The following is a 26,790-nucleotide window of genomic DNA, read 5'->3' on the forward strand; positions in this document are numbered from 1 at the left end:
TAGGGTGTAGAGAAAGATGAACTTAGTGCGAGGTGGGTCCATTTAAAAGTCTAATGACAGCAGAGTTGGTTGGTACGTGTGCTCAGACTTCTATATGTTTTCCCGATGGAAGAAGGTGGAAGATAGTATGTCCGGTGTGCGCAGGTTCCTTGATTATGCTGGCTGCTTTTCCGAGGCAGCGGGAAGTGTAGACAGTTTCAATGGATGGGAGACCGGTTTGCATGATGAACTGGGCTTCATTCACGACCCTTTGTAGTTTCTTGCGGACTTGGACAGAGCAGGAGCCATACCAAGCTGTGATACAACCAGAGAGAATGCTTTCTATGATGCATCTTTTGGTGAGACATGCCAAATTTCCTTAGTTTCCTGAGAAAGTAGTGGCTTTGGTGGGCTTTCTTAACTATAGCATCAGCCTGGAGGGACCAGGATGGTGGCACAGTGGTGCCTCACTGCTGCCTCACAGCGCCAGAGATTCTGGTTCAATTCTGGACTTGGGTCACTGTCTGTGTGGAGTTGGCACATTCTCCCCATGTCTGCATGGGTTTTCTCCAGGTGTTCCAGTTTCCTCCCACAGTCCAAAGATGTGTGGGTTAGGTTGATTGACCATGCTAAATTGCCCCTTAGTGTCGGGGGATTAGTAGGGTAAATACGTGGTGTTATGGGGATAGGCCTGGGTGAGATTGTTGTCGGTGCAGGCTTGATGGACCGAATGGCCTCATTCTGCACTATAGAAATTCTATGACAGGTTGTTGGTGATCTGGATATCTAAAAACTTGAAGCTCTCAACCCTTTCTACTTCGTCCCTGTTGATGTAGACTACGCTTCTTGATGTCGATGACTATCTCCTTCACTTTGTTGACATTGTTGGAATTACTTAAGACTCTGGCTTTTTAAGTGTCTTTTATCTGAATCATTGTCAGTGGGAATGATCCATTCAATGTGCGTTATGAAGCTGTCTGGGCGGTCATGGCATTGACAGAACATCCACTCCCACTGTGTCATCTCTCAAGTTTACTTATTTGTCACAAGTAAGGCTTACATTAACACTGCAATGAAGTTACTGTGAAATTCCCCTCGTCGCCACACTCTGGCACCTGTTCGGGTCAATGCACCTGACCAGCACGTCTTTCAGAATGTGGGGGGAAACCGGAGCACCCGGAGGAAACCGATGCAGATACAGGGAGAATGTGCAAACCCCACACAGACAGTGGCCCAAGCTGGAAATCGAACCCGGGTCCCTGGCGCTGTGAAGCAGCAGTGCTAATCACTGTGCTACCGTGCCACCCCTCTCCAGATTCCCTCTGTAAAAAACATTCCAGAGGTGGGTGGGAAATTGCCTCAGATCCAGTTATCGTTCAGTGGTTGTGCTCTTACCTCTGAACTGAGTTAGGTGATCGAGATCTGTACATGTAATTTAGACGGACACTCCAGTACAGCAGCGAGGGAATGTGAAATGAAGAAGGGAAAGGGTTAATGTTTTTTGTACTTAGAATGTATCACAAACATAACCCTTCATTGTGGCTAACCTCCTCAGGTTTATACTGCTTTCCCTCAGGTTTATACTGCTTTTGACATGAATAAAAGTTATTCTTGTTTGTACTGCTTCTGACATTAATACCAGTTAACTTTTATTTTTATAACAATAGATAGTCAATATAACCGTGAATGTGTTTGTGAAGTCTTACTTTTCCTACAAGTTTGTGTGTGGTTTGCGGAAGACAAGCGATTCCATGGTGTGGATCGCGATATCGGCCGTTTGAAGAGGAACTCCCGCTGGGGCAGCTGGAAGAGCGTCGGAACTTCAAAGGGAAACCGCGGGAAGCACAGGAAACAGAAGACCTGCACTTCATGAGCTGAGAATGCCAGATACACTGGTTTACGGTCAAGAAGTTATCAATGTATTTTTTGTAGTTGGTCTGGAAGTTTGCTTCGTGACCAGCAGTTGTAAATTGTATTTCTGAGTCGTGATTGGTCTGGGGTTGATTCGTGACCAGTATTCGAAGCCATGCTGTATATATATATCCCCACTTTTCTGTGTTCAGGGAGAACTTTGGCTTCCGCTTTCAAGGGGTCAAGTTCTCCCGCAAGCTTGTGAGAATAAAGCCTACTCTATTTTGACTCATACCAGTCTCAAGAGGTATTTTTACCGACTACATGAAATGTAGTGTTTCTCGGATCAGATGTAAAGCCATTGCCCAGTCTGGTCTGTCAGGCAGGAATAAATAATACCATGGCATAATTTCAATATGAAAATGGGAATATATTCCCAGTATTGTGACTTAAATTTATCCCTCAACAACACGGAAAGCAGCTGCTCTGGTCACTTGTTTCATTGCTGTACTTAAAGTGACTGATGTATTTCCCAACATTAGCTGGTTCCAAATCAGCAAATAATGGTATTATGGGACCAATATTAATGTGATACCATTATTCAGGAAGGGAAGTAAGGAGAAACAAGGTAATGACAGAACAGTGAGTCAAAATAACATAATTGGTTGCGAAATTCTTGGAAAAAAGTTAGGACAGAATTAATCTTCACTTGATACTGAGTAATGTTCTGGTCACCACACTATAGGAAGGGTGTGATTGCACTGAAGAGGGTGCAGAGGAGATTCACCAGAATGCTGTCTGGGCTTGAGCATTTCAGCTATGAAGAGAGGCTGGGGTTGTTTTCCTTAGAGCAGAAAAGGCTGAGGGGAACTTGAGGTGTATAAAATTATGAGGGCCATTGATAGGGTGGATAGGAATGAACTGTTCCTCTTTGCAGATCATCAATAATCAGGGGGCATAGATTAAAGGTAAGGGGCATAAGGAGAGGTTGGATAGACTGGGACTTTTTTCTCTGGAGCGTAGAAGGCTGAGGGGTGATCTTATAGAGGTCTATAAAATAATGAGGGGCACAGATCAGCTTGATAGTTAATATTTTTTCCCAAAGGTAGGGGGGTCTAAAACTAGAGGGCATAGGTTTAAGGTGAGAGGGGAGAGATACAAAAGTGTTCAGAGGGGCAATTTTTTCACACAAATTGTGGTAGGTGTCTGGGACAAGCTGCCAGAGGTAGTAGTAGAGACGGGTACAATTTTGTCTTTTAAAAAGCATTTAGATAGTTACATGGGTACGGTGGGTATACAGGGATATGGGCCAAATGTGGTCAATTGGGATTAGCTTAGGGGTTTTTTTTAAAAATGGGCAGCATGGACAAGTTGGGCCAAAGGGCCTGTTTCCATGCTGTAAACCTCCATGACTCTATGACTCTATGGCAGGAGATTTAGAGGGGCTTTGAGGGAAAACCTTTTCACCAGGAGGGTGGACGGAATCTAGAACCCACTGACTGAAAGGGTGGTGGAGACAGGAAACCTCACAACATTTAAGAAGCATTTAGATGAGCACTTGAAATGCCATAGTGAAAACGGCTACAGATCAAGTGCTGGAAAATGGGATTAGAATAGGTAGGTGCTTGATGGCTGGCATGGATATGATGGACCGAAGGATCTCTTTGCTCTATCACTCAATGAAAAGGCTAATCAAGGATAGTCAGCATGGTTTTGTCAGGGGGAGATCATGGCCAGGATTCTCCGATCTCACCGGTAACTGGGATTTTATGGTCCTCCTGCAGTGAATGGAGATTTGGCCGAGTGCCAAATTTACCGTTCTGACTGGCAGTGGTGGTGGGGTGAACGAGATCAGAGAATTCTGGCCCATGTTTAGCAAATTTAATTGAATTTTTTGAGGAGGTGACTAGATGTGTAGGTGAGGGTAGTGTAGTTGATGTACTCTGCATGGACTTCAGTAAGGATTCTGACAAGGTCCAACATGAGGGACTGAGGAAGAAGGTAAGAGTCCACGGGATGCAGGGCAATTTAGCAAATTGGATTCAAAATTGACTTAGTGCAAAGAGATAGAGGGTGAGGGCCAAAGGTTGTTCTGATGCCTGGGAGCCTGTGTCCAGTGGTGTTCCACAGGGATCGGTGCTGGCTCTCCTGCTGTTTGCAGTGTATATTAATGACTGAGAGGGGAATTGGGAGGCTTGATCAGTAAGTTTGCAGCTGACACAAAACTTGGAGGTGTGGGAAATAGTGAGGATGAAAGTTTTAGGACAATACAGATGGGCTGGCCAGATGGGAGAATAGTGGCAAATGGAATCTAACCCTGAAAAGCGTAAGGTGATGCATTTTGGGAGGACTAACAAGGTAATGGAATATACAATGAATGGTAGGACCCTAGGAAGTAGGGAGAACCAGTGAGACCTTTGTGCGCATGTCCAAAGATCCCTGAAGGTAGCAAGGCAGGTAGACAAGATGGTTAAGAAGACATATGAGATACTTCCCTTTTTTAGCTGAGGCATAGAATATAAGAACAGAGAGTTTATGAAGGAGCTGGATAAATATTGGTTCGGTCACAGCTGGGGTTTTGTGTGTAATTCTGATCACCACACTATAAAGAAGGAAGCGATTGCACTAGAGAATGTGCAGAGGAGATTCACCAGGATATTACCTGGGCTGGAGCGTTTGAGCTCTCAAAAGAGATTGGATAGACTGGGGTTGTTTTCCTTAGAGCAGAGAAGGCTGAGAGGAACCTAATTGAGGTGTACAAAATTATGAGGGGCATAGATAAGGTAAATAGAAATAAACTTTTCCCCTTAGTATAGAGGTTAATAATCAGGGAGCATTGCTGAGTTAAGTGGCAGGAGACTTAGAGAGGATTTGAGGAAAAACGTTTTCACCCAGAGGGTGGTTGGAATCTGGAGCCCACTGCCTGAAAGGGTGGCAGAGTCAGGAACCCACACAACATTTAAGAAGCATTTAGATGAGCTCTTCAAATACCATAGCATACAAAGCTACAGACCAAGTGCTGGAAAATTAGATTAGAATAGATATATACTTGACGGTCGGCACAGACACGATGGACCGAAGCTAATCTTTCTCTGCAGTAAAACTCTATGATAAGACACTGTGACAAACGTGTCTATACTTCAGAAATAACTAGTGGCCTTCAACATGCCTGGGCCACCCAGGGTTGCGAAAGGCACTATATATTTGCAAAAGTTTCTGAACCTCACAGCTCCAATTCCTGTAAAGACGTTCTCCAGCTGTAATCCATAATGACTGCTTGACTTTTCTGTCTCTTTGTGTTAAATATTAAGCGGCTGCAAACATGAACACGATTCAATTTCTGAATCTGGATCTTAGCCCATGTTTTACCTGAGAGTTGTTATTCAGCAGCGAGAGAAAAGAGCAATAAAATCTCAGTCCCCACCCATCTCCGCATCTCTATCTTCCGCTGCCAACACCCCATGGACTTTAACCTCTCGGCCAGGGTTCAATCCTCCCTCCATTTTCTAAACCTGTTTGTCCTTCAACACACTCCGGTTTTGTTTCTGCCTGTGAAAAAGTCGACAGGACAGTAAAATAGCTTTTAATAATAATTCTCAGACTATTCTAGTGAACTTCATCGGGAAATCGCAGAATTTAAAGTGTTCAGGAATCAGTAACATCCAAACTAAAACTGGTTTGAATCAGGAAGTGCTGAGTGTGAACATGGCTTCCAGTCAACAAGCAGAGTGTTGGACCGAGGAAGCAACTTGCCCCATTTGTTACGATATAAGAACATAAGAACATAAGAAATAGGAGCAGGAGTAGGCCATCTAGCCCCTCGAGCCTGCCCCGCCATTCAATAAAATCATGGCTGATCTGACGTGGATCAGTACCACTTACCCGCCTGATCCCCATAACCCTTAATTCCCTTACCGATCAGGAATCCATCCATCCGCGCTTTAAACATATTCAGCGAGGTAGCCTCCACCACCTCAGTGGGCAGAGAATTCCAGAGATTCACCACCCTCTGGGAGAAGAAGTTCCTCCTCAACTCTGTCTTAAACCGACCCCCCTTTATTTTGAGGCTGTGTCCTCTAGTTTTAACTTCCTTACTAAGTGGAAAGAATCTCTCCGCCTCCACCCTATCCCAGCCCCCGCATTATCTTATAAGTCTCCATAAGATCCCCCCTCATCCTTCTAAACTCCAACGAGTACAAACCCAATCTCCTCAGCCTCTCCTCATAATCCAAACCCCTCATCTCCGGTATCAACCTGGTGAACCTTCTCTGCACTCCCTCTAATGCCAATATATCGTTCCTCATATAAGGGGACCAATACTGCACACAGTATTCCAGCTGCGGCCTCACCAATGCCCTGTACAGGTGCATCAAGACATCCCTGCTTTTATATTCTATCCCCCTCGCAATATAGGCCAACATCCAGTTCCATATCTTCACTGATCCGGTAATGCTGGATTGTGGACACAGCTTCTGCCGCTCCTGTATCACCAAGTGTTGGGAAAAGAAGGAGATAAACCCCTGCCCGGAATGTAGAGAGGAGTTTCCGGAAAGAAACCTCAGGATAAATCGGGCCTTAGCGAATCTGGCCGAGAAAGCTCGACAAATAAAGCTGAATCCGAAAGAGAAGAAAAGTAAACTTCACTGTGAGGAACATCAGGAAGAACTGAAGCTGTTTTGTGAAACTGACAAGAAATTGATCTGTCTGATTTGTAGAGATTCGCGGGAACACAGAGAGCACCGCTTCCTGCCCATCGATGAAGCTGTTGAAATCTACAAGGTAAAAGGGAAATATTATTTACCTGATAGTTTTATCACATTTTTATAGTTTAAAACTTTCATTCTGTGATTTTCCCTCCCAATCCCAGGATCAGCTGAAACCTTCCTTAGATTCTTTCCAAATGAAGAAATTGATGTTTCTAGAAATGGAACAGAAACAGAAAGGGAAGATTTCTGAAGTTAGGGTAAGATCTCCCTGTGCTGATTTTCTGGGATCTCGGTTAGTTTTGCTCCCTTTATCGCGGGACATTAATTATGTTTCACATTTCATTGGGTAGGAACAGTCGAGCAGTCTGCAGACCCACATCACATCCGAGTTCACTAAAATGCGCCAGATTCTCACTGAGAAAGAGCAGCGTTTACTCAGAGATGTCAGGGAAGAAGAGGAGAGGATTCTGGAATCAATGGAGAGAAACCTTCGAGAGATTCAGGAGAATTTAAATTCTATTGAGAAGAAACTCTCAAAGTTGCAGAAACAGATGGAGCAAAAAGAGGAGCTGATATTTCTGAAGGTGAGGGAATATATTGCGGCTCAGTTCAGGGAAACTTCACGGAATATAGAATTTACTGAAAGATAGAAACAAAATTAAACCAATTTTGTATTATCCTGATCTGGACACTTGTTTGGAATTATTTCCTTGCTCCCTTAGTGTAATTTTCTCCTGGAACTCCCATTGTAATCAGTTCCAGTTCCATGTTGTGAGTGTGTGGGTGTGTCTGGTACTGTGGGTGTGAGAGTCATTGGGCAGAATTTTACAGCCTCACTCGGGTGAGACTGGAAATTCCCGCCCGAGCTTAACAGAGATTTCCATTGTCGGAACCTCGCCCGCGCCGATTCCGTGGTGAGCGAGGTGGTAGCGTTCCAGCGACTGTGTTTGTTAGCAGGATTGATGTTGAGTTCCAGTATCCGATACAAAAATCATCTTAATAATATCATCAATTCTACAACACTTAGGAAACAACTCCCTCCATCTTGTCTGTGCTGGCTCAGTGAAAGAACTCTCCAATTAGCTCCACTGCCCAGTGCTTTACCCTGATTTACTTTCTTCCACCTTCTTCCCTCGGGAGAAACATACAGAAGCCTGAGGTCACGTACCAACTGACTCAAGAACAGCTTCTTCCCTGCTGCCATCAGACTTTCAAATGGACCTACCTCTCACTAAGTTGATCTTTCTCTACACCCTACTTATGACTGTAACACTATGTTCTGCACTCTCTCCCTTCCTTCTCCCCTATGTACTCTCTGTACGGTATGCTTTGTCTGTATAGTGTACAAGAAACAATACTTTTCACTGTATACCAATACATGACAATAATAAATAAAATCAAGTCAAATTGAACCCTTCACAAATATATCTGTTACTGTCATCCTCACTATTTATAATTTATTTCTTTCAGGAGGAAGCTTGTCAGAAGAGAAGGTAGGACATGTTCTTTACTGAAACCCTGCACAGTCTGTGTAAAAACAGTTATGTTGTTCTGATTGTTAGATTTGTTTCCTGTTTATAGAGCCTATTTTCAAAAGAGTTATGAGTTGAGTGACAGTAACTCAGTTGTGATGCATGCAGGATGTTTTCATTGTGGTGACACCCTTTAATACAGTGATTAATAACTGCTCTCCCATATTGTATTAAATGACAAGATGACATGGAAATAACATAACCAAGTTGCAAGTCCCTCAGTGATGATTTACAAGCTGTAGTCTGCCTGTTAGGCAGTGACCTTCCGACTGACCCTGAGAGAGACACACGGTCCATGTTTCCAAGGTGTGGACCATTCAAACATCTGTACAGTCCCTGACAGACCCGAGAAAGCCTCGCCATAAAGAAGAACTGGGTTCTATTTTTCTTTTATAATACAACCTTTCTCTGTCCCGACAGCAATCATAACAGCAACAATCTGCATTTGTATAGCACCTTTAACATACTAGAAAATACAATATAGGAGCATTAGAACTTAGAAAATAGAAACTGAGGCTGAGCCACATAAGGAGATATTATCACAGATGGAGAAGGGAGGTGTTGGAGGATGCCCTTAATGGAGGAAAATAATAATTTGTTTGGCAGTAAGGAACTTTATTAATGCTGAAAAATAAACATTTTTTGTCAAAGCTTTTTGTCTTGCACTCATCAAGACATGGTGCAGGAATATAAATCCAAGGGAAATAACAAAATTATACTGTATGGTAAAAGGTTGCTAATTAGTTGGCACAGTAACACAGTGGTTAGCACTGCTGCCTCACAGCACCAGGGATCTGGGTTCAATTCGGCCTTGGGTCACTGTCTGTGTGGAGTTTGCACATTCTCCCCGTGTCTGTGTGGGTTTCCCCCGGGTGCTCCGGTTTCCTCCAACATTCAAAAATATGCAGGTTCGGTGGATTGGCCATGCTAAATTGCCCCTTAGTGTCCCAGATGTGTAGGATTGGGGAATTAGTGAGGTAAGTATGTGGGGTTATGGGGATAGGGCCTGGGCAAGATGCTCTATTGGAGAGTTGTTGCAAACTCAATGGGCCAAAGGGCCTCTTTCTGTTGAGATCTGTTGATCTGTTGAGATCCTGAGATGTTTAGGGTTGAAATTCCAGTTTAGGGACTCGGCAACTAAAGACGCAGCCACAGTTAGCTGACCAACTGGAATCAAAGATGGTTAAGAGGCCAGAGGTTGAGGAGCTCAGGATTCGCAGAGGGGTTTGGGCCCACATGTTACATTATGCTAATGACTAATTTTTAGATGTTTACATGCTTCTAATAGTTTGATCCTTTGTCTGAGTTTTATCAACTTTGATTATAAAATAGCAAGTGTGTATGTTAAAGGTATATCTTCTCCTGGTTAATGTGCTATCTTCTTGAGCTCTCTACACAATGGGAGCTCCAACCCACAGCTCCACAATCTCCTCCAATGGTAGCGTGAAGATACAGGTCCCCAATCCATACCAGCCGGAACATGGATCCAGCCCGATGGTGTTAACACCAATCAGATCCAACCTGCAATCCAGCAGACTGGCTCTCCAAGGTGCCCATGTTGCCACGGCAATATGCACCTTTAAAAGGAATATTCTAGGCAGGAGGATTCAATAGTGATGACTGAGGGTCCAATTTTATTTTGATCACAGGCAGACCAGGAATCTCTCCCACCAAAGATGTGCGGGTTAGGTTGATTGGCCAGGTTAAAAAAAAATTGCCCCTTAGAGTCTTGGGATGTGTAGGTTAGAGGGATTAGCGGGTAAATATGTGGGGGTAGGGCCTGGGTGGGATTGTGGTCGGAGCAGACTCGATGGGCCGAATGGCCTCCTTCTGCACTGTAGGGTTTCTATGATTCTATGATTCTTGCTGCCTGCCATTGGTGTGAGTTGGAATGGTTGACAGGCTGGATTATGAATGTACTTTCCTTGGTCAGCAAGTCCTCGAGTGGGAATTGAACCTGGGCTTCAGAGGCAGGGATGCGTTCTACTGCACCAGGAAAGCCCCCAATATGTAATATCCCAGCAATGAAACTCTGACCATCCTGCACAATATTTTATTTCCATTCTCTGCCCTCAAATTTCCAAATTATCTTTCACTCAGTTATAGAAACAAGATTAACATTTCACTTTCCATCACATTCTCTCTAATACAAAAAGTGCTGAAAGATAAGAATGTTGGGATAACTTGATCATTTATATAATTTCCTTTATTATTCTAATAAAGTAGAATTTATAACATCAACTGTTTAATGTTTACAGGATTAGTGAGGAGGATCAGATACTCTCTGGAGCTGATGTCTCCTTGTTGATCGGAAAGTTCAGAGGTCCTTTGCAGTTCACAACGTGGAGAGAAATGATCAAATCCATTAACCCTGGTAAAACTCTTATATTAATCTTCTGTATTATAAATCCGGTTGTTTAGGGACTAAAGGAACTCCAAGACCCACAATAAATGCCCTCATTGCTGGTTGACAATCCTTAGATTAGTATATCCAGAGGAATGGAGCATGAATTTCAAGATTTTATGATAGTTTATATGTAGAGGAGAATGGTCTCTCACCATCTGGAGGTTTGGTAAACATTTTATTAATGTTTTACCAGGGGGACAGAGACAATGCAAAAAAGACATCCAATTTGATAAATTGCATTCATGACGTGGAGATGCTGGCATTGGGCTGGGGTGAACACAGTAAGAAGTCTCACAACGCCAGGTTAAAGTCCAACAGGTCTATTTGGAATCACGAGCTTTCGGAGCGTTGCTCCTTCATCAGGTGAGTGTTCACAAACAGGGTACATATAGACAGAGACACAATTGCAAGATAGTGGTTGGAATGTGAGTCTTTACAGGTAATCAGTTCCACACGCATGAGGACGGCCTCAACCGGGATCTTGGGTTCATGTCACACTACATATAACGCCCACCATTTGGTCTGGGCTTGCAAAATCCTACTAACTGTCCTGGCTTGTCACACCTCATTAACCTGTAATTATCCCTCTCTCCACTTGCACTTGATTACCTGTAAAGACTCGGATTCCAACCATTATCTTTCAATTGAGTCTCTGTCTATATATGCCGTGTTTGTGAACCCAACTCTCCACTCACCTGCTGAAGGAGCAGTGCTCTGAAAGCTCCTGATTCCTCACCTCACCTCACCTCAACATATTTCAGGCTCGACATGATGCTGAACTCTTCTTCCGTCGCCTTCGTCTGCATGCTCACTTCCCCTGATCAACAGATCCTTTCACCCACCTCCAGCATTCCCTCTCCATCTGAATCCCTCTTACTGCTCTTGATCTTTTCATCGAGAACTGTCGGCATGACACCGGCCATCTCAAATTCTCCGCTCCTCTCCACCATCCAACTTGTCTCCTTCCAAACTTGCTGCACTTTGCTCTCTTCGGTCCAACCCTGACCTTGTCATCAAACCCACCGACAAGGGCGGTGCTGTTGGTGTCTGGCCCATGGACTTCTACCTCACAGAAGCTGAGCGCTAACTCTCAGACACTCCCTTCTACCTCCCCCTGGATCACAACCCGACCACTGAACATCAAGCCACTGTTTCCAGAACTGTCAAAGACCTCATCTCCTCTGCAGATGTTCACTGCACAGCCTTCAACCTCATAGTCTCACAAACCAGCCCACTTCTTCCTGCTTCCCAAAATCCACAAACAAGACTGCCCCGGTAGGCCCATCATGTCAGCTTGTTCCTGCCCCATCAAACTCACTTCCTCCCATCTTGACTCCATTCTCTCTCCTCTTGCCCAGTTCCTTTCCACCTGCATCCACGACTCCTCTGATGCCCGACTCCAGATCATCGACTTCCAGTTCCCCGGCCCAAACCACCCCCTCTTCACCATGGATGTCCAATCCCTCTACACCTCCATTCCCCACCAAGGTGGCCTCAAAGCTCTTCGCTTCTTCCTCGAGCAGAGAGACCTGAACAATTCCCATCCACCAGCACTCTCCTCCGTCTGGCTGAACTGGTTCTCTCACTCAATACTTTCTCCTTTAACTCGGCTCACTTCCTCCAAATAACAGGTGTGGCCGTGGGCACCCGCATGGGTCCCAGTTATGCCGATCACTTTCTGAGTTATGTCGAGCATTCCCTGTTCCAGTCCTGCGGCGGTCCTTTCCCACAGCTCCTTTATCGGTACATCGAGAACTATTTCGGTGCCACTTCACGTTCTCGTCTGGACCTGGAAAAACTTATCAATTTTGTTTCCAATTTCCACCTCTCTGTCACCTTCGCATGGTTCATCTCCAACACTTCTCTTCCCTTCCTTTACATCTCTGTCTCCATTTCTGGTGATAAACTGTCCACTAATATCTATTACAAACCCACCGACTCCCACAGCTATCTGGACTACAACTCTTCACACCCCACATGCTGTAAGGACTCCATCCCATTCTCTCAGTTCCTTCGCCTTTGCTGCATCTGTTCTGATGATGCCACTTTCCAAAGTAGTGCTGCCGATATGTCTTCCTTCTTCCTCAATCGTGGTTTTCCTCCCACTGTGGTTGACAGGGCTCTCAACCGCGTCCAACCCATTCCCCTGGCCACTGCTTTCATCCACTCCCTGTCCTTCCAGAACCAGGGTAGAGTCCCCCTTGTGCTCACTATTCACCCCACCAATCTCCTCATTCAAAGGATCGTCCTCCGCCATTTCCGCCAATTCCAGAATGATGCCACGACTCAACACACCCTCTCCTCACTCTGCTATCAGAATTCAATCCCCCCCTCCAACCCCTCCCCCTGCCCCACTCCGTTCGGGGCAACTACCACATTCCTCAGGCAGTCCTTTAACAATCTGTACCTCTGTTCTGCCATTCACACATTCTGATCACTTAATGGACACTTTCAGCACCTTCTCAGCCTCTGTATCCTCATTTACATTCCCTTTGTCCTATTACTGCCCCCCCCCCGCCCCGCCCCCCTCATAGTATAAATCTCTACTGATTCTCTTTGGTCTCAGCTCTGAGGAAGGATAATCTAGACTCAAAGCATTGGCTCTATTCTCTTTCCACGGATGCTGTCAGACCTGCTGAGATTTTCCAGCATTTTCTGTTTTTGTTTCAGGTTCCAGCATCTGCATTTTGCCTTTTGATGCGCAATATAACTCACGAGGCCAGAGGTGCTCGGGGAAATAAAGGCTTTTATTGACTACAACAATAGAGCTACCATATATAATACACGATCCCAGACTAAAGGCTCCCAGACAGAGCAGTGACCTTTATACCTCTCCCAGGAGGCGGAGCCCGACTGGGATTTACCATAATAACTCTATTACAGGTAGAACAGCCCAACCCTAACCCCAACAGTAACATGTAGAACAGCCCAACCCTAACCCCAACAGTAACATATATACAGACTCATAGTACTGGCCAGACCCTGGCTCAGTACTACCTGGTGGGAACCAACAATGGTTCACCACACCTTTATTTGGATAAGAGAAGATGGCAGGGAACTAGCAAATGCACCAGTGGTAATTTACCAAAATTTGCTGGACTCTGGGGTGGTTCCCGCAGATTGGAAAACCGCAAATGTGACGGCACTGTTTAATAAAGGAGATAGACAAATAGGCCGGTTAACTTAACTTCTGTAGTAGGGAAAATGTTTGAATCTATCATCAAGGAAGAAGAAGCGAGACATCTGGGTATAAATTGTCCCATTGGTAAGATGCAGCATGGGTTCATGAAGGGCAGGTCATGTTTGACTAATTTGGTGGAACTCCTTGAGAACGTTACATGTGCAGTGGACAATGGGGAACCTGTGGATGTGATGTAACTGGATTTCCAGAAGGCATTTGACAAGGTGCCGCACCAAAGACTGCTGCATAAGATAAAGGTGCACAGTGTTATGGGTAATGTATTAGCATGGATAGAGGATTGGTTAACTAACAGAAAGCAAAGAGTTGGCGATCAGTGACTAGTGATGTGCCTCAGGGATCAGTGTTGGGACCGCAATTGTTTACGATTTACATAGATGTTTGGAGTTGGGGACCAAGTGCAGTGTGTCAAAATTGGCAGATGACACTAAGATGGATGGCAGAGCAAAGTTGCAGAGGAAAGTCTGCAAAGGGATATAAATAGTCTGAGTGACTGGGCGAGGTTCTGGCAGATGGAGTACAATGTTGGTAAATGTGAGGTCATCAATTTTGTGAGGAAGAACAGCAAAATGGACTATTATTTAAATGGTAAATAATTGCAGCATGCTGCTGTGCAGAGGGACCTGGGTGTCCTTGTGCAAGAATCACAAGGAGTTGGTTTGCAGGTGCAGCAGGTAATTAAGAAGGCAAATGGAATTTTGTCCTTCATTGCTGGAGGGATGGAGTTTTAAAACAGCGAGGTTATTTTGCAGCTGTATGAGGTGCTGGTGAGGCCACACCTGGAGTACTGTGTACAGTTTTGGTCTCCTTACTTGAGAAAGGATATACTGGCACTGGAGGGGGTGCAGAGGAGATTCACTAGGTTGATTCTGGAGTTGAGAGGGTTGACTGATGAGGAGCGACTGAGTAGACTGGGGCTATACTCATTGGAATTCAGAAGAATGAGGAGAGATCTTATAGAAACAGATAAGGTTATGAAGGGAATAGATAAGATAGAAGTAGGGAAGTTGTTTCCACTGGCGGGTGAAACTAGAACTAGGGGGCATGGCCTCAAAATAAGGGGGAGCAGATTTAGGACTGAGTTGAGGAGGAACTTCTTCACACAAAGGGTTGTGAATCTGTGGAATTCCCTGCCCAGTGAAGCAGTTGAGGCTCCCTCATTGAATGTTTTGAAGGCAAGGATCGATAAATTTTTGAACGGTAAAGGAATCAAGGGTTATGGTGAGCGGGCAGGTAAGTGGAGCTGAGTCCACGAAAAGATCAGCCATGATCTTATTGAATGGCGGGGCAGGCTCAAGGGGCCAGATGGCCTACTCCTGCTCCTAGTTCTTATGTTCTTATGTATGGTGATTTATTGAAATATTCAAGGTTCAAAACAGAATAGAGAAGACGAACATCATAAAAGTTTGGAACAATATAGGAATTGTGCTGAACATAGATGTATCAGGAGGCCAGACAAAAGCACTTTCAACTGAGCAAGTTTGTTTCTGAGTGACCACAGCTTGACTATGAACTTGGACAAAGGCCCAATCCATTCTGAGAGTCTTCAGGACAATATTGCAGGCTCAGCTTCCAGGGTTTACACTCGTGTTGGAATGGGCTTGGTGACGTTTGAGGAGGGTGGTGGGAGACAGGAAATTCATCACATAGCATGGTCTAAAGTGCTTCACAAAATGAAGTGTTATTGAGGAATATTCATTGTTGTAATGTAGGAAGTGAGACTAATCAAATTCACAACATCAAAGCAGTGCCAGCAACTCTGTGATAACGGTAACGTTATCAGTTTGCTTGGTTTAGTTGTAAGATACATAGGGCACCAGGAGGACTAACAATTGTATTATTTCTGATGAGTTTTATTTCAGGCGACTGCCTCGACCATTTTAATCCATTCCATTAGGTGGGACTTTCACAGCTCATGCACCATCCAATGAAAGACCAACATTGCATTGAAGGCCCATTCGTGCCAAAGTCTTCACTGGGCAAAACCAGTGTGTTTCTGGTGAGAAACCCAGTGTGTTTCTCTCCAGCAAACCGTTGGGTTTTCTCTCTAGATTCCAGCACTCTGACAAAAAATATCAAGGGGGTGTGACTCACACCGCCTAGAGGTGAGCGCAGTGTTAAGCTCACTGGCAGAACTGTCTGCCCAGAGATCGGAACTCTCTTCCTGAAAAGGTGCTGGAAGCAGAGTTTTTAAGTCAGAGCGAGGTAGATTCTTGCTAAGCAAGGGAATGGTCAGTTATCGGGGGTAGGCGGGATATCGATTTGAGGTTACTACCAGATCAGCCATGATCTTATTAAATGGAAGAGCTCGCATGAGAGGCTGAATGGCCCATTCCTGCTCCTATTCCTTGTTCATGTGTTCGATCCAGTGACATACAGAGACACAGAAATACAGAAAGAAGTTCAGACCGTGTAAGGCTAAAACTGAAGACAGGAGTTCGCAGATCCCCCAGTAATCTTGCAGTTTTTGTGACCCGAGAGCAAGTTCAATTAACTCTCGTGTTCACTCTGTGGTTAGAGCAACTGTGAGGTTAGAGTGCAGTTTTGGGTATCTTAGAGAGAGATACCAGTTGGGTGAAAAGCATCGAGTGGATACTCACAAATTCAACAAAAGCAGACTGTTTGCAACTGTACCAGCTCAAGCAATAAGTCTTGGTGCCAAGATAATGGTATATCTTCACTGGGTTATGTGTCTTTGGAGATATTAATATAGAAACATAGAAGACAGGAGCAGGAGGAGGCCATTCGGCCCTTCGAGCCTGTTCTGCCATTCATCACGATCATGACTGATCATCTAACTCAATAGCCAAACCCTGCTTTCACCCCATAATCTTTGATCCCATTCGCCCCTAGTGCTATATCGAGCCGCTACTTGAATACATTCAGTGTTCTGGCATCAACTACTTCCTGTGGTAATGAATTCCACAGGCCCACCTGTAGGTGAAGAAATGTCTCCTCATCTCTGTCCTAAGTGGTCTACCCTATATCAACAGACTGTGACCCCTGGTTCTGGACACCCCAGCCATCGGGAACTTCCTTCCTGCATCCACCCTGTCTAGTCCTGTTCGAATTTTATAAGTCTCTATGAGATCTCCCCTCATTCATCTGAACTCCAGTGAAATCCTAACCTAGTTAATCTCTCCTCATACATCAGTCCTGCCATCCCCGGAATCAGCCTGGTAAACATTCGCTGCGCTCCCTCGAGAGCAACAACATCCTTCCTCAGAAAAGGAGACCAAAACTGCACACAATATTCTAGGTGTGGCCTCACCAAGACCCTGCATAGTTGCAACGACACATCCCCAATGTACTCAAAACCTCTCGCAATGAGGGCCAATATACCATTTGCCTTCTTTACCACCTGCTGCACCTGCATGCTTACCTTCAGCGACTGGTGCACAAGGACACCCAGGTCCTGCTGCACACTCCTCTCTCCCAATTCACAGCCATTCAGGTAGTAATCTGCCTTCTTGTTTTTGCTTCCAAAGTGAACAACCTCATATTTGTCCAAATTACACTGCATCTGCCATTGATTAGCCCACTCACCCAACCTGTCCAGATCATTCTGAAGGATATCTACATCCTCGTCACAGTTCACCCTCCCACCCAACTTGGTATCATCTGCAAACTTTGAGACGTTCCATTTGTTACCTCATCCAAATCATTGATATATATTGTGAATAGTTGGGGTCCCAGCAACAATCCCTGTGGCAGCCCACTATTTACAGCCTGACAATTTGAAAAGGACCCATTAATTCCTACTCTTTGTTTCCTCTGTGCCAACCAGTTTTCTATCCATCTCAACACACTTCCCCAATCCCATGCACTTTAATCTTGCGTGATAATCTCTTGTGCAGGACTTTATCAAACGCTTTCTGAAAGTCCAAATGTACCACATTGACTGGCTCCCCCTGTCAATTCTACTAGTTACATCTTCAAAGAATTCCAACAGATTTGTCAAGCATGATTTCCCCTTCATAAATCCATGCTGACTCTGTCTGATCCTGCCACTGCTTTTTAAATGCTCCGCTATAATGGATTCGAGAATTTTCCCCTTATTGTAAAAGTAAGAGTGTGATTTGAATCATCTGCTTATGCTTCTTTTATGATCTTTCCAGCATTTTTGTCTGGTGTAATATTTTTCCTGTTTAACAAATATTTCACTTTTTGTGTTAAAAGTTCACCCACAGAATCCTGTGTATTTGTTCAGTAACTTTGATCCACAGTTTTAAAACAAAGTGATGATCTATGAAGCAAGGTTTTACCCTGGGATCTGACTTGTCCAACATTAATGTGAGCTGAGATCATAATTGATTGCTCTTGACCAGTTGGTGATGAGTCTCCTTCTTCAACATTGCAGTCCATGTGGTGTAGGTACACCCACAGTGTTGTTAGGAAGAAAGTTCTGTGAATTTGACCAATGACAACAAATGAAGAGCGATATGTTTTCAGCCAGGATGATGTAGAACCATAGAACCATAGAAAATTACAGCTCAGAAACAGGCCTTTTGGCCCTTCTTGTCTGTGCTGAACCATTTTTTGCCTAGTCCCACTGACCTGCACTTGGACCATATCCCTCCACACCCCTCTCATCCATGAACCCATCCAAGTTTTTCTTAAATGTTAAAAGTGACCCCTTTTACCACTTTATCCGGCAGCTCATTCCACACTCCTACCACTCTCTGCGTGAAGAAGCCCCCCCTAATATTCCCTTTAAACTTTTCTCCTTTCACCCTTAACCCATGCCCTCTGGTCTTTTTCACCCCTAGCCTCAGAGGAAAAAGCCTGCTTGCATTCACTCTATCTATACGCATCAAAATCTTATACACCTCTATCAAATCTCCCCTCAATCTTCTACGCTCCAGGGAATAAAGTCCCAACCTATTCAATCTCTCTCTGTAACTCAGCTTCTCAAGTCCCGGCAACATCCTCGTGAACCTTCTCTGCACTCTTTCAACCTTATTTACATCCTTCCTGTAACTAGGTGACCAAAACTGTACACAATACTCCAAATTTGGCCTCACCAATGCCTTATATAACCTTACCATAACACTCAAACTTTTATACTCGATACTCCGATATATAACTTTGAGGGCTTTTTAGATACATTATTTATTTGGTTGGAACGGTTAAGTTTCTGGTCAATATAAGTTCCAGGATGTTGATGGGAATGGATTGAGCGATGATGATGCCCTCAGTTTCAAAAGTAGATTATTAGTTATGGAAGGATTTACGAAGGGGAAATCATGCTTGACAAATCTGTTGGAATTCTTTGAAGATGTGACGAGTAGAGTTGACAAGGGGGAACCAGTCGATGTGGTATATTTGGACTTTCAGAAAGCGTTTGACAAAGTCCCGCACAAGAGATTATCATGCAAGATTAAAGTGCATGGGATTGAGGGAAGTGTGTTGAGATGGATAGAAAACTGGTTGGCAGAGAGGAAACAAAGAGTAGGAATTAATGGGTGCTTTTCAAATTGGCAGGCACTAACTAGTGGGCTGCCACAGGGATTGTTGCTGGGACCCCAGCGATTCATAATATATATCAATGATTTGGAAGAGGTAACAAATGTAACATCTCAAAGTTTGCAAATTATACCAAGTTGGGTGGGAGGGTGACCTTTGACGAGGATGCAGAGATCCTTCAGAATGATCTGGACAGGTTGGGTGAGTGGGCTAATCAATGGCAGATGCAGTATAATTTGGATAAGTAGCTTTCGAAGCAAAAACAAGAAGGCAGATTACTACCTGAATGTCTGTAAATTGGGAGAGGGGAGTGTGCAGCGGGACCTGGGTGTCCTTGTGCACCAGTCGCTGAAGGTAAACATGCAGGTGCAGTAGGCGGTAAAGAAGGCAAATGGCATGTTGGCCTTCATTGCGAGAGGTTTTGAATACAGGAGCAGGGATGTGTTGTTGCAATTATACAGGGCCTTGATAAGGCCACATCTAGAATATTGTGTGCAGTTTTGGTCTCCTTTTCTGAGGAAGGATGTTGTTGCTCTCAAGGGAGTGTAGTGAATGTTTACCAGGCTGATTCCGGGGATGGTGGGACTGATGTATGAGGAGAGATTAACTAGTTTATAGAACATAGAACATAGAACAGTACAGCACAGAACAGGCCCTTCGGCCCACGATGTTGTGCCGACCTTCATCTGAAACCAAGATCAAGCTATCCCACTCCCTACCATCCTGGTGTGCTCCATGTGCCTATCCAATAACCGCTTAAATGTTCCTAAAGTGTCTGACTCCACTATCACTGCAGGCAGTCCATTCCACACCCCAACCACTCTCTGCGTGAAGAACCTACCTCTGATATCCTTCCTATATCTCCCACCACGAACCCTATAGTTATGCCCCCTTGTAATAGCTCCATCCACCCGAGGAAATAGTCTTTGAACGTTCACTCGATCTATCCCCTTCATCATTTTATAAACCTCTATTAAGTCTCCCCTCAATCTCCTCCGCTCCAGAGAGAACAGCCCCAGCTCCCTCAACCTTTCCTCATAAGACCGACACTCCAAACCAGGCAGCATCCTGGTAAATCTCCTCTGCACTCTTTCCAGCTCTTCCACATCCTTCTTATAGTGAGGTGACCAGTTTAGCATTGTTTTCACTGGAGTTCAGATGAATGAGAGGGGATCTCACAGAGACTTATAAAATTCTAACAGGACTAGACAAGGTAGATGCAGGGAGGATATTCCCGATGGTGGGGGGAGTCCAGAACCAGGGATCACAGTCTGATGATTCGGGGTAGACCATTTAGGACGGAGACATTTCTTCACCCAAAGAGTGGTGAGCCTGTGGAATTCATTACGACAGGAAGTAGTTGATGCCAAAACATTGAATTTATTCAAGAGGCGGCTGGATATAGCACTTGGGGCGAATGGGATCAAAGGTTATGGGGAAAAAGCAGGATTAGGCTATTGAGTTGGACGATCAGCCATGATCGTGATGAATGGCAAAGCAGGCACGAAGGGCCGAATGGCCTCCTCCTGTTCCTATCTTCTCCGTTTCTATGCTTCTATGAGGTGGCCATTGCGTGGCATTTGATTGCCTCTTATTTGACTAACAACTTGTCAGCCCAAATTTGAATGTTGTCGAGCTTTTCCTTACAGCGTACTCAACGTAAAGTTTAAAGTTTATTTATTAGTCACAAGTAGGCTTACATTCACACTACAATGAAGTTACTGTGAAAATCCCCTAGTCGCCACACTCAGACGCCTGTTCGGGTACACTGAGGGAGAATTTACCATGGCCAATGCAACTAACCAACACATCTTTCGGACTGTGGGAGGAAACCAGAGCACCGGAGGAAACCCACGCAGACACAGGGAGAACGTGCAAACTCCACACAGACAATGACCCAAGCCAGGAATCGAACCCGGGTCCCTGTGGTCCCTGGTGCGTGAGGCAGCAGTGCTAACCACTGTGCCACGTGCAGCCCCCAGTGACTATGTGATTGAGTGTCTCAGGGTTTAGGAATTGTACTGAGGAATTGTGTGATCATCAGCAATTCTGTCCTCATGTTAGAAGGAAGGTCAGTGAAGAAACGGTTGAAGATAGTTGTGTCTGGGATCCCAACCTGAGGAACTCCTGCTGTGATATCCTGAGGCTGAGATGATTGGCTTCTAACAACCACAACCATCTTCTTTATCTAGATATGTCCCTATGAAGAGGTTCCCATGGTTACCATTGACAACCATTCACTAGAGCTGTTTTGTGCTACATTTGGTTAAAATGCAGCCCTTTCAGAATTCAGAAATTCTGTTCATTTTGGGACCAAGGTTGTAATGAGGACTGGAGACAAGTGACCCTGGAGGGTCCCAAAATTAGCACCAGCCAACAGATTATTGCTGAGGAGGTTGATGTCTGGGAGTGGGCAGGTGGGGTAGTAATTGGCCGGATTGGATTTGTCCTGATTTTTGTGGACAGCACAAAGCTGGGCAACTTTTCACGCTGTTTGGCAGTTGCTGTTTCTGCAGTGGAACTGCATGGTTATCCGTACAGCTTCCTCTGACCAAAAGTCTTTTCTGTTACACCTGGGGTGTTGTCAGTGTTTTGAGCCTTTCCCATATCCACTGTGTTCAGTGTTTGTGGATATCCTGTGGAATAATTGATTTGGCAAAGACTGGCATCTGTGATTTTCTTTAACTTTTTTCATGTGATGAGGACATCACTTGCTAGACCAGCATTTATTGCTCATTGCCCCTTGAGAAGGTGGTGATGGTGAGCTGCCTTCTTGAACCCGCTGCAGTCCCTGAAGTGTAGGTACACCCACAATGCTGTTAGGGTGGGAGTTCCAGGATTTTGACCCAGTGACAGTGAAGGAATGGTGATATATTTCCAAGTCAGAATGGTGAGTGGCTCGGAGAGGAACTCCCATCTGGTGGTGTTCTCATCTATCTGCCATCCTTGTTCTCATTAATAGAGGTCTCAGGTTTGGAAGGTGCTGTTGAAAGATGCTTGGTGAGTTTCTGCAGTGCATCTTGTAGATTGTACACACAGCTACTTTGCAACTGGGTGGATGGGGTGCTGATCAAATCGGCTGTTTTGGTCCAGATGGTGTTGAGCTTCTTCAGGGTTGTTGGAGCAAGTGGAGCCTTCTAACTTGTGGACAGTGAACAGGTTTGGGTGAGTCAGGAGGCGAGCGATTTAGTGACCACAGAGACTCCAGCTCCAGTAGCCACTGTATAAATATGGCTATTCCACTTCAGGTTCTAGAACATAGAACATTACAGCGCAGTACAGGCCCTTCGGCCCTCGATGTTGCGCCGACCTGTGAAACCAATCTAAAGCCCATCTAACCTACACTATTCCAATATCATCCACATGTTTATCCAATGACCATTTAAATGCCCTTAATGTTTGCGAGTCCACTACTGCTGCAGGCAGGGCATTCCCCGCCCTTACTACTCTCTGAGTAAAGAACCTACCTCTGACATCTGTCCTATATCTACCACCCCTCAATTTAAAGCTATGTCCCCTCATGCTCGCTTTCACCATCTGAGGAAAAAGGCTCTCACTATCCACCCTAATATGATCCTCTGATCATCTTGTATGCCTCTATTAAGTCACCTCTTAACCTTCTTCTCTCTAACGAAAACAACCTCAAGTCCCTCAGCCTTTCCTCATAAGACCTTCCCACCATACCAGGCAACATCCTGGTAAATCTCTTCTGCACCCTTTCCAATGCTTCCACATCCTTCCTATAATGTGGCGACCAGAACTGTACGCAATATTCCAAGTGCGGCTGCACCAGAGTTTTGTACAGCTGCAACATGACCTCATGGCTCCAAAACTCAATCCCTCCACCAATAAAAGCTAGTACACCGTATGCCTTCTTCACAACCCTATCAAACTGGGTGCCAACTTTCAGGGATCTATGCACATGGACACCGAGATCTCTCTGCTCATCCACACGACCAACTATCTTACAATTAGCCCAGTGCTCTGTAATCCTGTTACTCCTTCCAAAGTGAATCTGGTGAATGTTCATACACAGGATGTTGATTGTGGGGGATTCAGTGATGTTAATGCCACTTAATGTCATGGTGAGATAGATTATCTCTTATTGGAGATGGTCATTGCTTCACACTTGTGTGGGATGAATGTCACTTGCCACTTGTCAGCCCATGCTGTACTGTTGGTCCAGGTCTTGCTGCATAAGAACGGAACTGCTTCAGTGTCTATACATTGTAATGAAAATTGTGCAAAAATCAGTGAACATCCCACTTCTGACCTTATGATGGAAGGAAGGTCATTGATGAAGCTGCTGAAGATGGTTGGGCCGAGGACACTAACCCTGAGGAACTCCTGCAGTGATGTCCTGGGACTGAGATGATTGACCTCCAACAACCACAATCACCTTCCTTTGTGCTCGTCTGACTCCAACCAGCAGAGAGACTTTCCCAATTCCAATTGACTTCAAATTTGTCAGCGCACAGTGAGACCACACTGATCGAATGATGGCTTGATGTAAAGGGCAGTAACTTTCACCTCAAGTCTTGTTCGCATTTCTTTTACCCCTTTCTCCCCTCCCTTTCCCTCTCTCTTCCTCACTAATAATGCAGCACTTTCTCTCCCCCTCCTGTTCGCTGTCCCCTCCCTATTCTCCACATCTTACATTCCTTCCCTGAACTATTTCTCCCTTTCTCGCTGTGCGCTCTCTTTACCCTTTATCTTATCCTCTCACACTCCCTGCCCTGTCCTGCACTCTCTCAACCCCTGATCAGTGCTCTCTCCTTCTCACCCAATGCCATTGTTCTCCCACACCAGCTCTCTCTTTTATCTTTTCCATCTCTTCCCTTTTCCTTCCACTCTCTCTTACAAAACCTCTTCTCTCTGTTGCTCTCCCTGCTTCCTCTCTCCTCCACATCCTGCAATCCCTCTCCACTCTCCATACTGCCCTTTCCAATCTCATGCATCATTCTCTCATCACCTCAACATCTTCACCCTAAAACTCTCGCGCTCTCCCTCATCTTCCCTCCTCTCCTGTCTCACCGTTCCCACTCTCATAAACTCTTTCACTCTTTCTCTTCCCATTCTCACTCTCACTCCTTCATCACTATCTCTTGCTCTCTATTCCTCTTCCTGTGCTCCCCCTTTACCCCTCACTGACTGCTATCTCCTTCCAGTTCCAGTCTTCCACTCGCTCTCTAACTCATCTCTCCATCTCTGCATCTGTTCTCTTCAATTCTCCAGATTCTTTCTCTCCTCTGTCCCATGCTCCCTCTCCTCCCCGACCATACTGACCCGTGTTAACATAGAACATAGAACATAGAAAGCCACAGCACAAACAGGCCCTTCGGCCCACAAGTTGCGCCGATCACATCCCCACCTCTAGGCCTATCTATAGCCCTCAATCCCATTAAATCCCATGTACTCATCCAGAAGTCTCTTAAAAGACCCCAACGAGTTTGCCTCCACCACCACCGACGTCAGCCGATTCCACTCACCCACCACCCTCTGAGTGAAAAACTTACCCCTGACATCCCCCCTGTACCTACCCCCCAGCACCTTAAACCTGTGTCCTCTCGTAGCAACCATTTCAGCCCTTGGAAATAGCCTCTGAGAGTCCACCCTATCCAGACCCCTCAACATCTTGTAAACCTCTATCAGGTCACCTCTCATCCTTCGTCTCTCCAGGGAGAAGAGACCAAGCTCCCTCAACCTATCCTCATAAGGCATGCCCCCCAATCCAGGCAACATCCTTGTAAATCTCCTCTGCACCCTTTCAATGGCTTCAACATCTTTCCTGTAATGAGGTGACCAGAACTGCGCGCAGTACTCCAAGTGGGGTCTAACCAGGGTCCTATAAAGCTGCAGCATTATCTCCCGACTCCTAAACTCAATCCCTCGATTAATGAAGGCTAGTACGCCATACGCCTTCTTGACCGCATCCTCCACCTGCGAGGCCGATTTAAGAGTCCTATGGACCCGGACCCCAAGGTCCTTCTGATCCTCTACACTGCTAAGAATGGTACCCTTCATTTTATACTGCTGCTCCATCCCATTGGATCTGCCAAAATGGATCACTACACACTTATCCGGGTTGAAGTCCATCTGCCACTTCTCCGCCCAGTCTTGCATTCTATCTATGTCTCGCTGCAACTTCTGACATCCCTCCAAACTATCCACAACACCACCTACCTTGGTGTCGTCAGCAAACTTACCAACCCATCCCTCCACTTCCTCATCCAGGTCATTTATGAAAATGACAAACAGCAAGGGTCCCAGAACAGATCCCTGGGGCACTCCACTGGTCACTGACCTCCATGCAGAGAAAGACCCCTCCACAGCCACTCTCTGCCTTCTGCAGGCAAGCCAGTTCTGGATCCACAAGGCAACAGCCCCTTGGATCCCATGCCCTCTCACTTTCTCAAGAAGTCTTGCATGGGGGACCTTATCGAACGCCCCTGCACCTCCCTCTTTCTTTATCCTTTGGTTTCTTTCCTGCTTCACCTCTCCCTCTTATTCTCTCTTCCTCCTCCCTCAGTTCTCCCATTCCTCGCCTTCTTGCCCACTCTTCCTCCTCCCTCTTTACCACCCTCCCCATTGCCCCATACGATTTCCCCCTCTCTCTAAATCACTGACTGTTATTTTAACTTTCCCGCAGCTCCAGCCTCTCTGACTCTGGATCCGAACACAGCGAATCCCCGGCTCATCCTGTCTGAGGACCGGACCAATGTGAAACTCGGAGACAAACAGCAGCCGCTCCCTGACACCCCGCAGAGGTTTGATTACTGGCACAGTGTCCTGGGATCAGAGGGATTCACATCAGGGAGACATTACTGGGAGGTGGAGGTGGGGGAGAGGACTGATTGGGAGATTGGAGTGGCCCAAGAGTCTGTCAGAAGAAAAGGGAAAATTGATACAAGCCCTGAGGTTGGATATTGGATTGTGTGGATCAGAAATGGAGATTTATTTGTTACCGCCCACTTTGCTACCAGATGTGTCTCTAAAGTGAATCCCCAGACGATCGGGGTTTTCCTGGACTATGAGGGTGGACAGGTGTCATTTTACAATGCGGACAACATGTCCCATCTCCACACTTTCACCCACACTTTCACTGAAAGAATCTTTCCTTACTTCAGTACAGGATCAAATGGCGGTGGGAAAAACTCGGCCCCACTGACAATCTGCGGGGTTAAAGGTCACTAACAGATCCATCCCATAATTTCACACCGTCTCCCTGCCTCCTGCCAGCTGTAAACTGATGGGGAAGAGTCTCAGACAATAGACAGCTCTTAAAACACAATTTGTGCCTCAATAGATCTCAATACCACAATGCAATACTATTTTCTTTATTTTTACCTTGCTCTAGCTTTTGCATTCTTAAAAAGAAAATTCCAAAATCATTGACCCCAATTATAATTTTTAAAATTCATTTACAAGATGTGTGTGTCGCTGGCTAGTCCAGCATTTCTCGTCAATCCCTCATTGCCCCTTGAGAAGCTGGCACTGAGCTGCCTTCTTGAACTTCTGCAGTCCAAGATGTGGGTACAGTGCTGTTAGGGAGGGAGCTCCAGGATTTTGACCCAGCCACAGTGAAGGAATGGCTGATATATCCCCAAGTCAGGATGGTGAGTGACTTGGAGGGGGCCCTCCAGTTGGTGG

The 26,790-nt window shown here is 45.4% G+C and overlaps 1 protein-coding gene across 1 annotated transcript; it reads left to right on the top strand.

Annotated features, from left to right (window-relative positions):
* The first annotated feature begins 3,777 nt into the window (after positions 1–3,777).
* Positions 3,778–26,334, top strand: LOC144497628 (zinc-binding protein A33-like). Its single transcript, XM_078219069.1, has 7 exons — positions 3,778–3,831; positions 6,244–6,609; positions 6,698–6,793; positions 6,887–7,120; positions 8,007–8,029; positions 10,327–10,442; positions 25,790–26,334. Exons 1-7 carry the CDS (start codon positions 3,778–3,780, stop codon positions 26,332–26,334), a joined length of 1,434 nt encoding a protein of 477 aa, XP_078075195.1.
* Positions 26,335–26,790: the final 456 nt, after the last annotated feature.

Source organism: Mustelus asterias, chromosome 8 (genome assembly GCF_964213995.1).
Source record: "Mustelus asterias chromosome 8, sMusAst1.hap1.1, whole genome shotgun sequence".
In the NCBI taxonomy this organism is placed as follows: domain Eukaryota; kingdom Metazoa; phylum Chordata; class Chondrichthyes; order Carcharhiniformes; family Triakidae; genus Mustelus; species Mustelus asterias.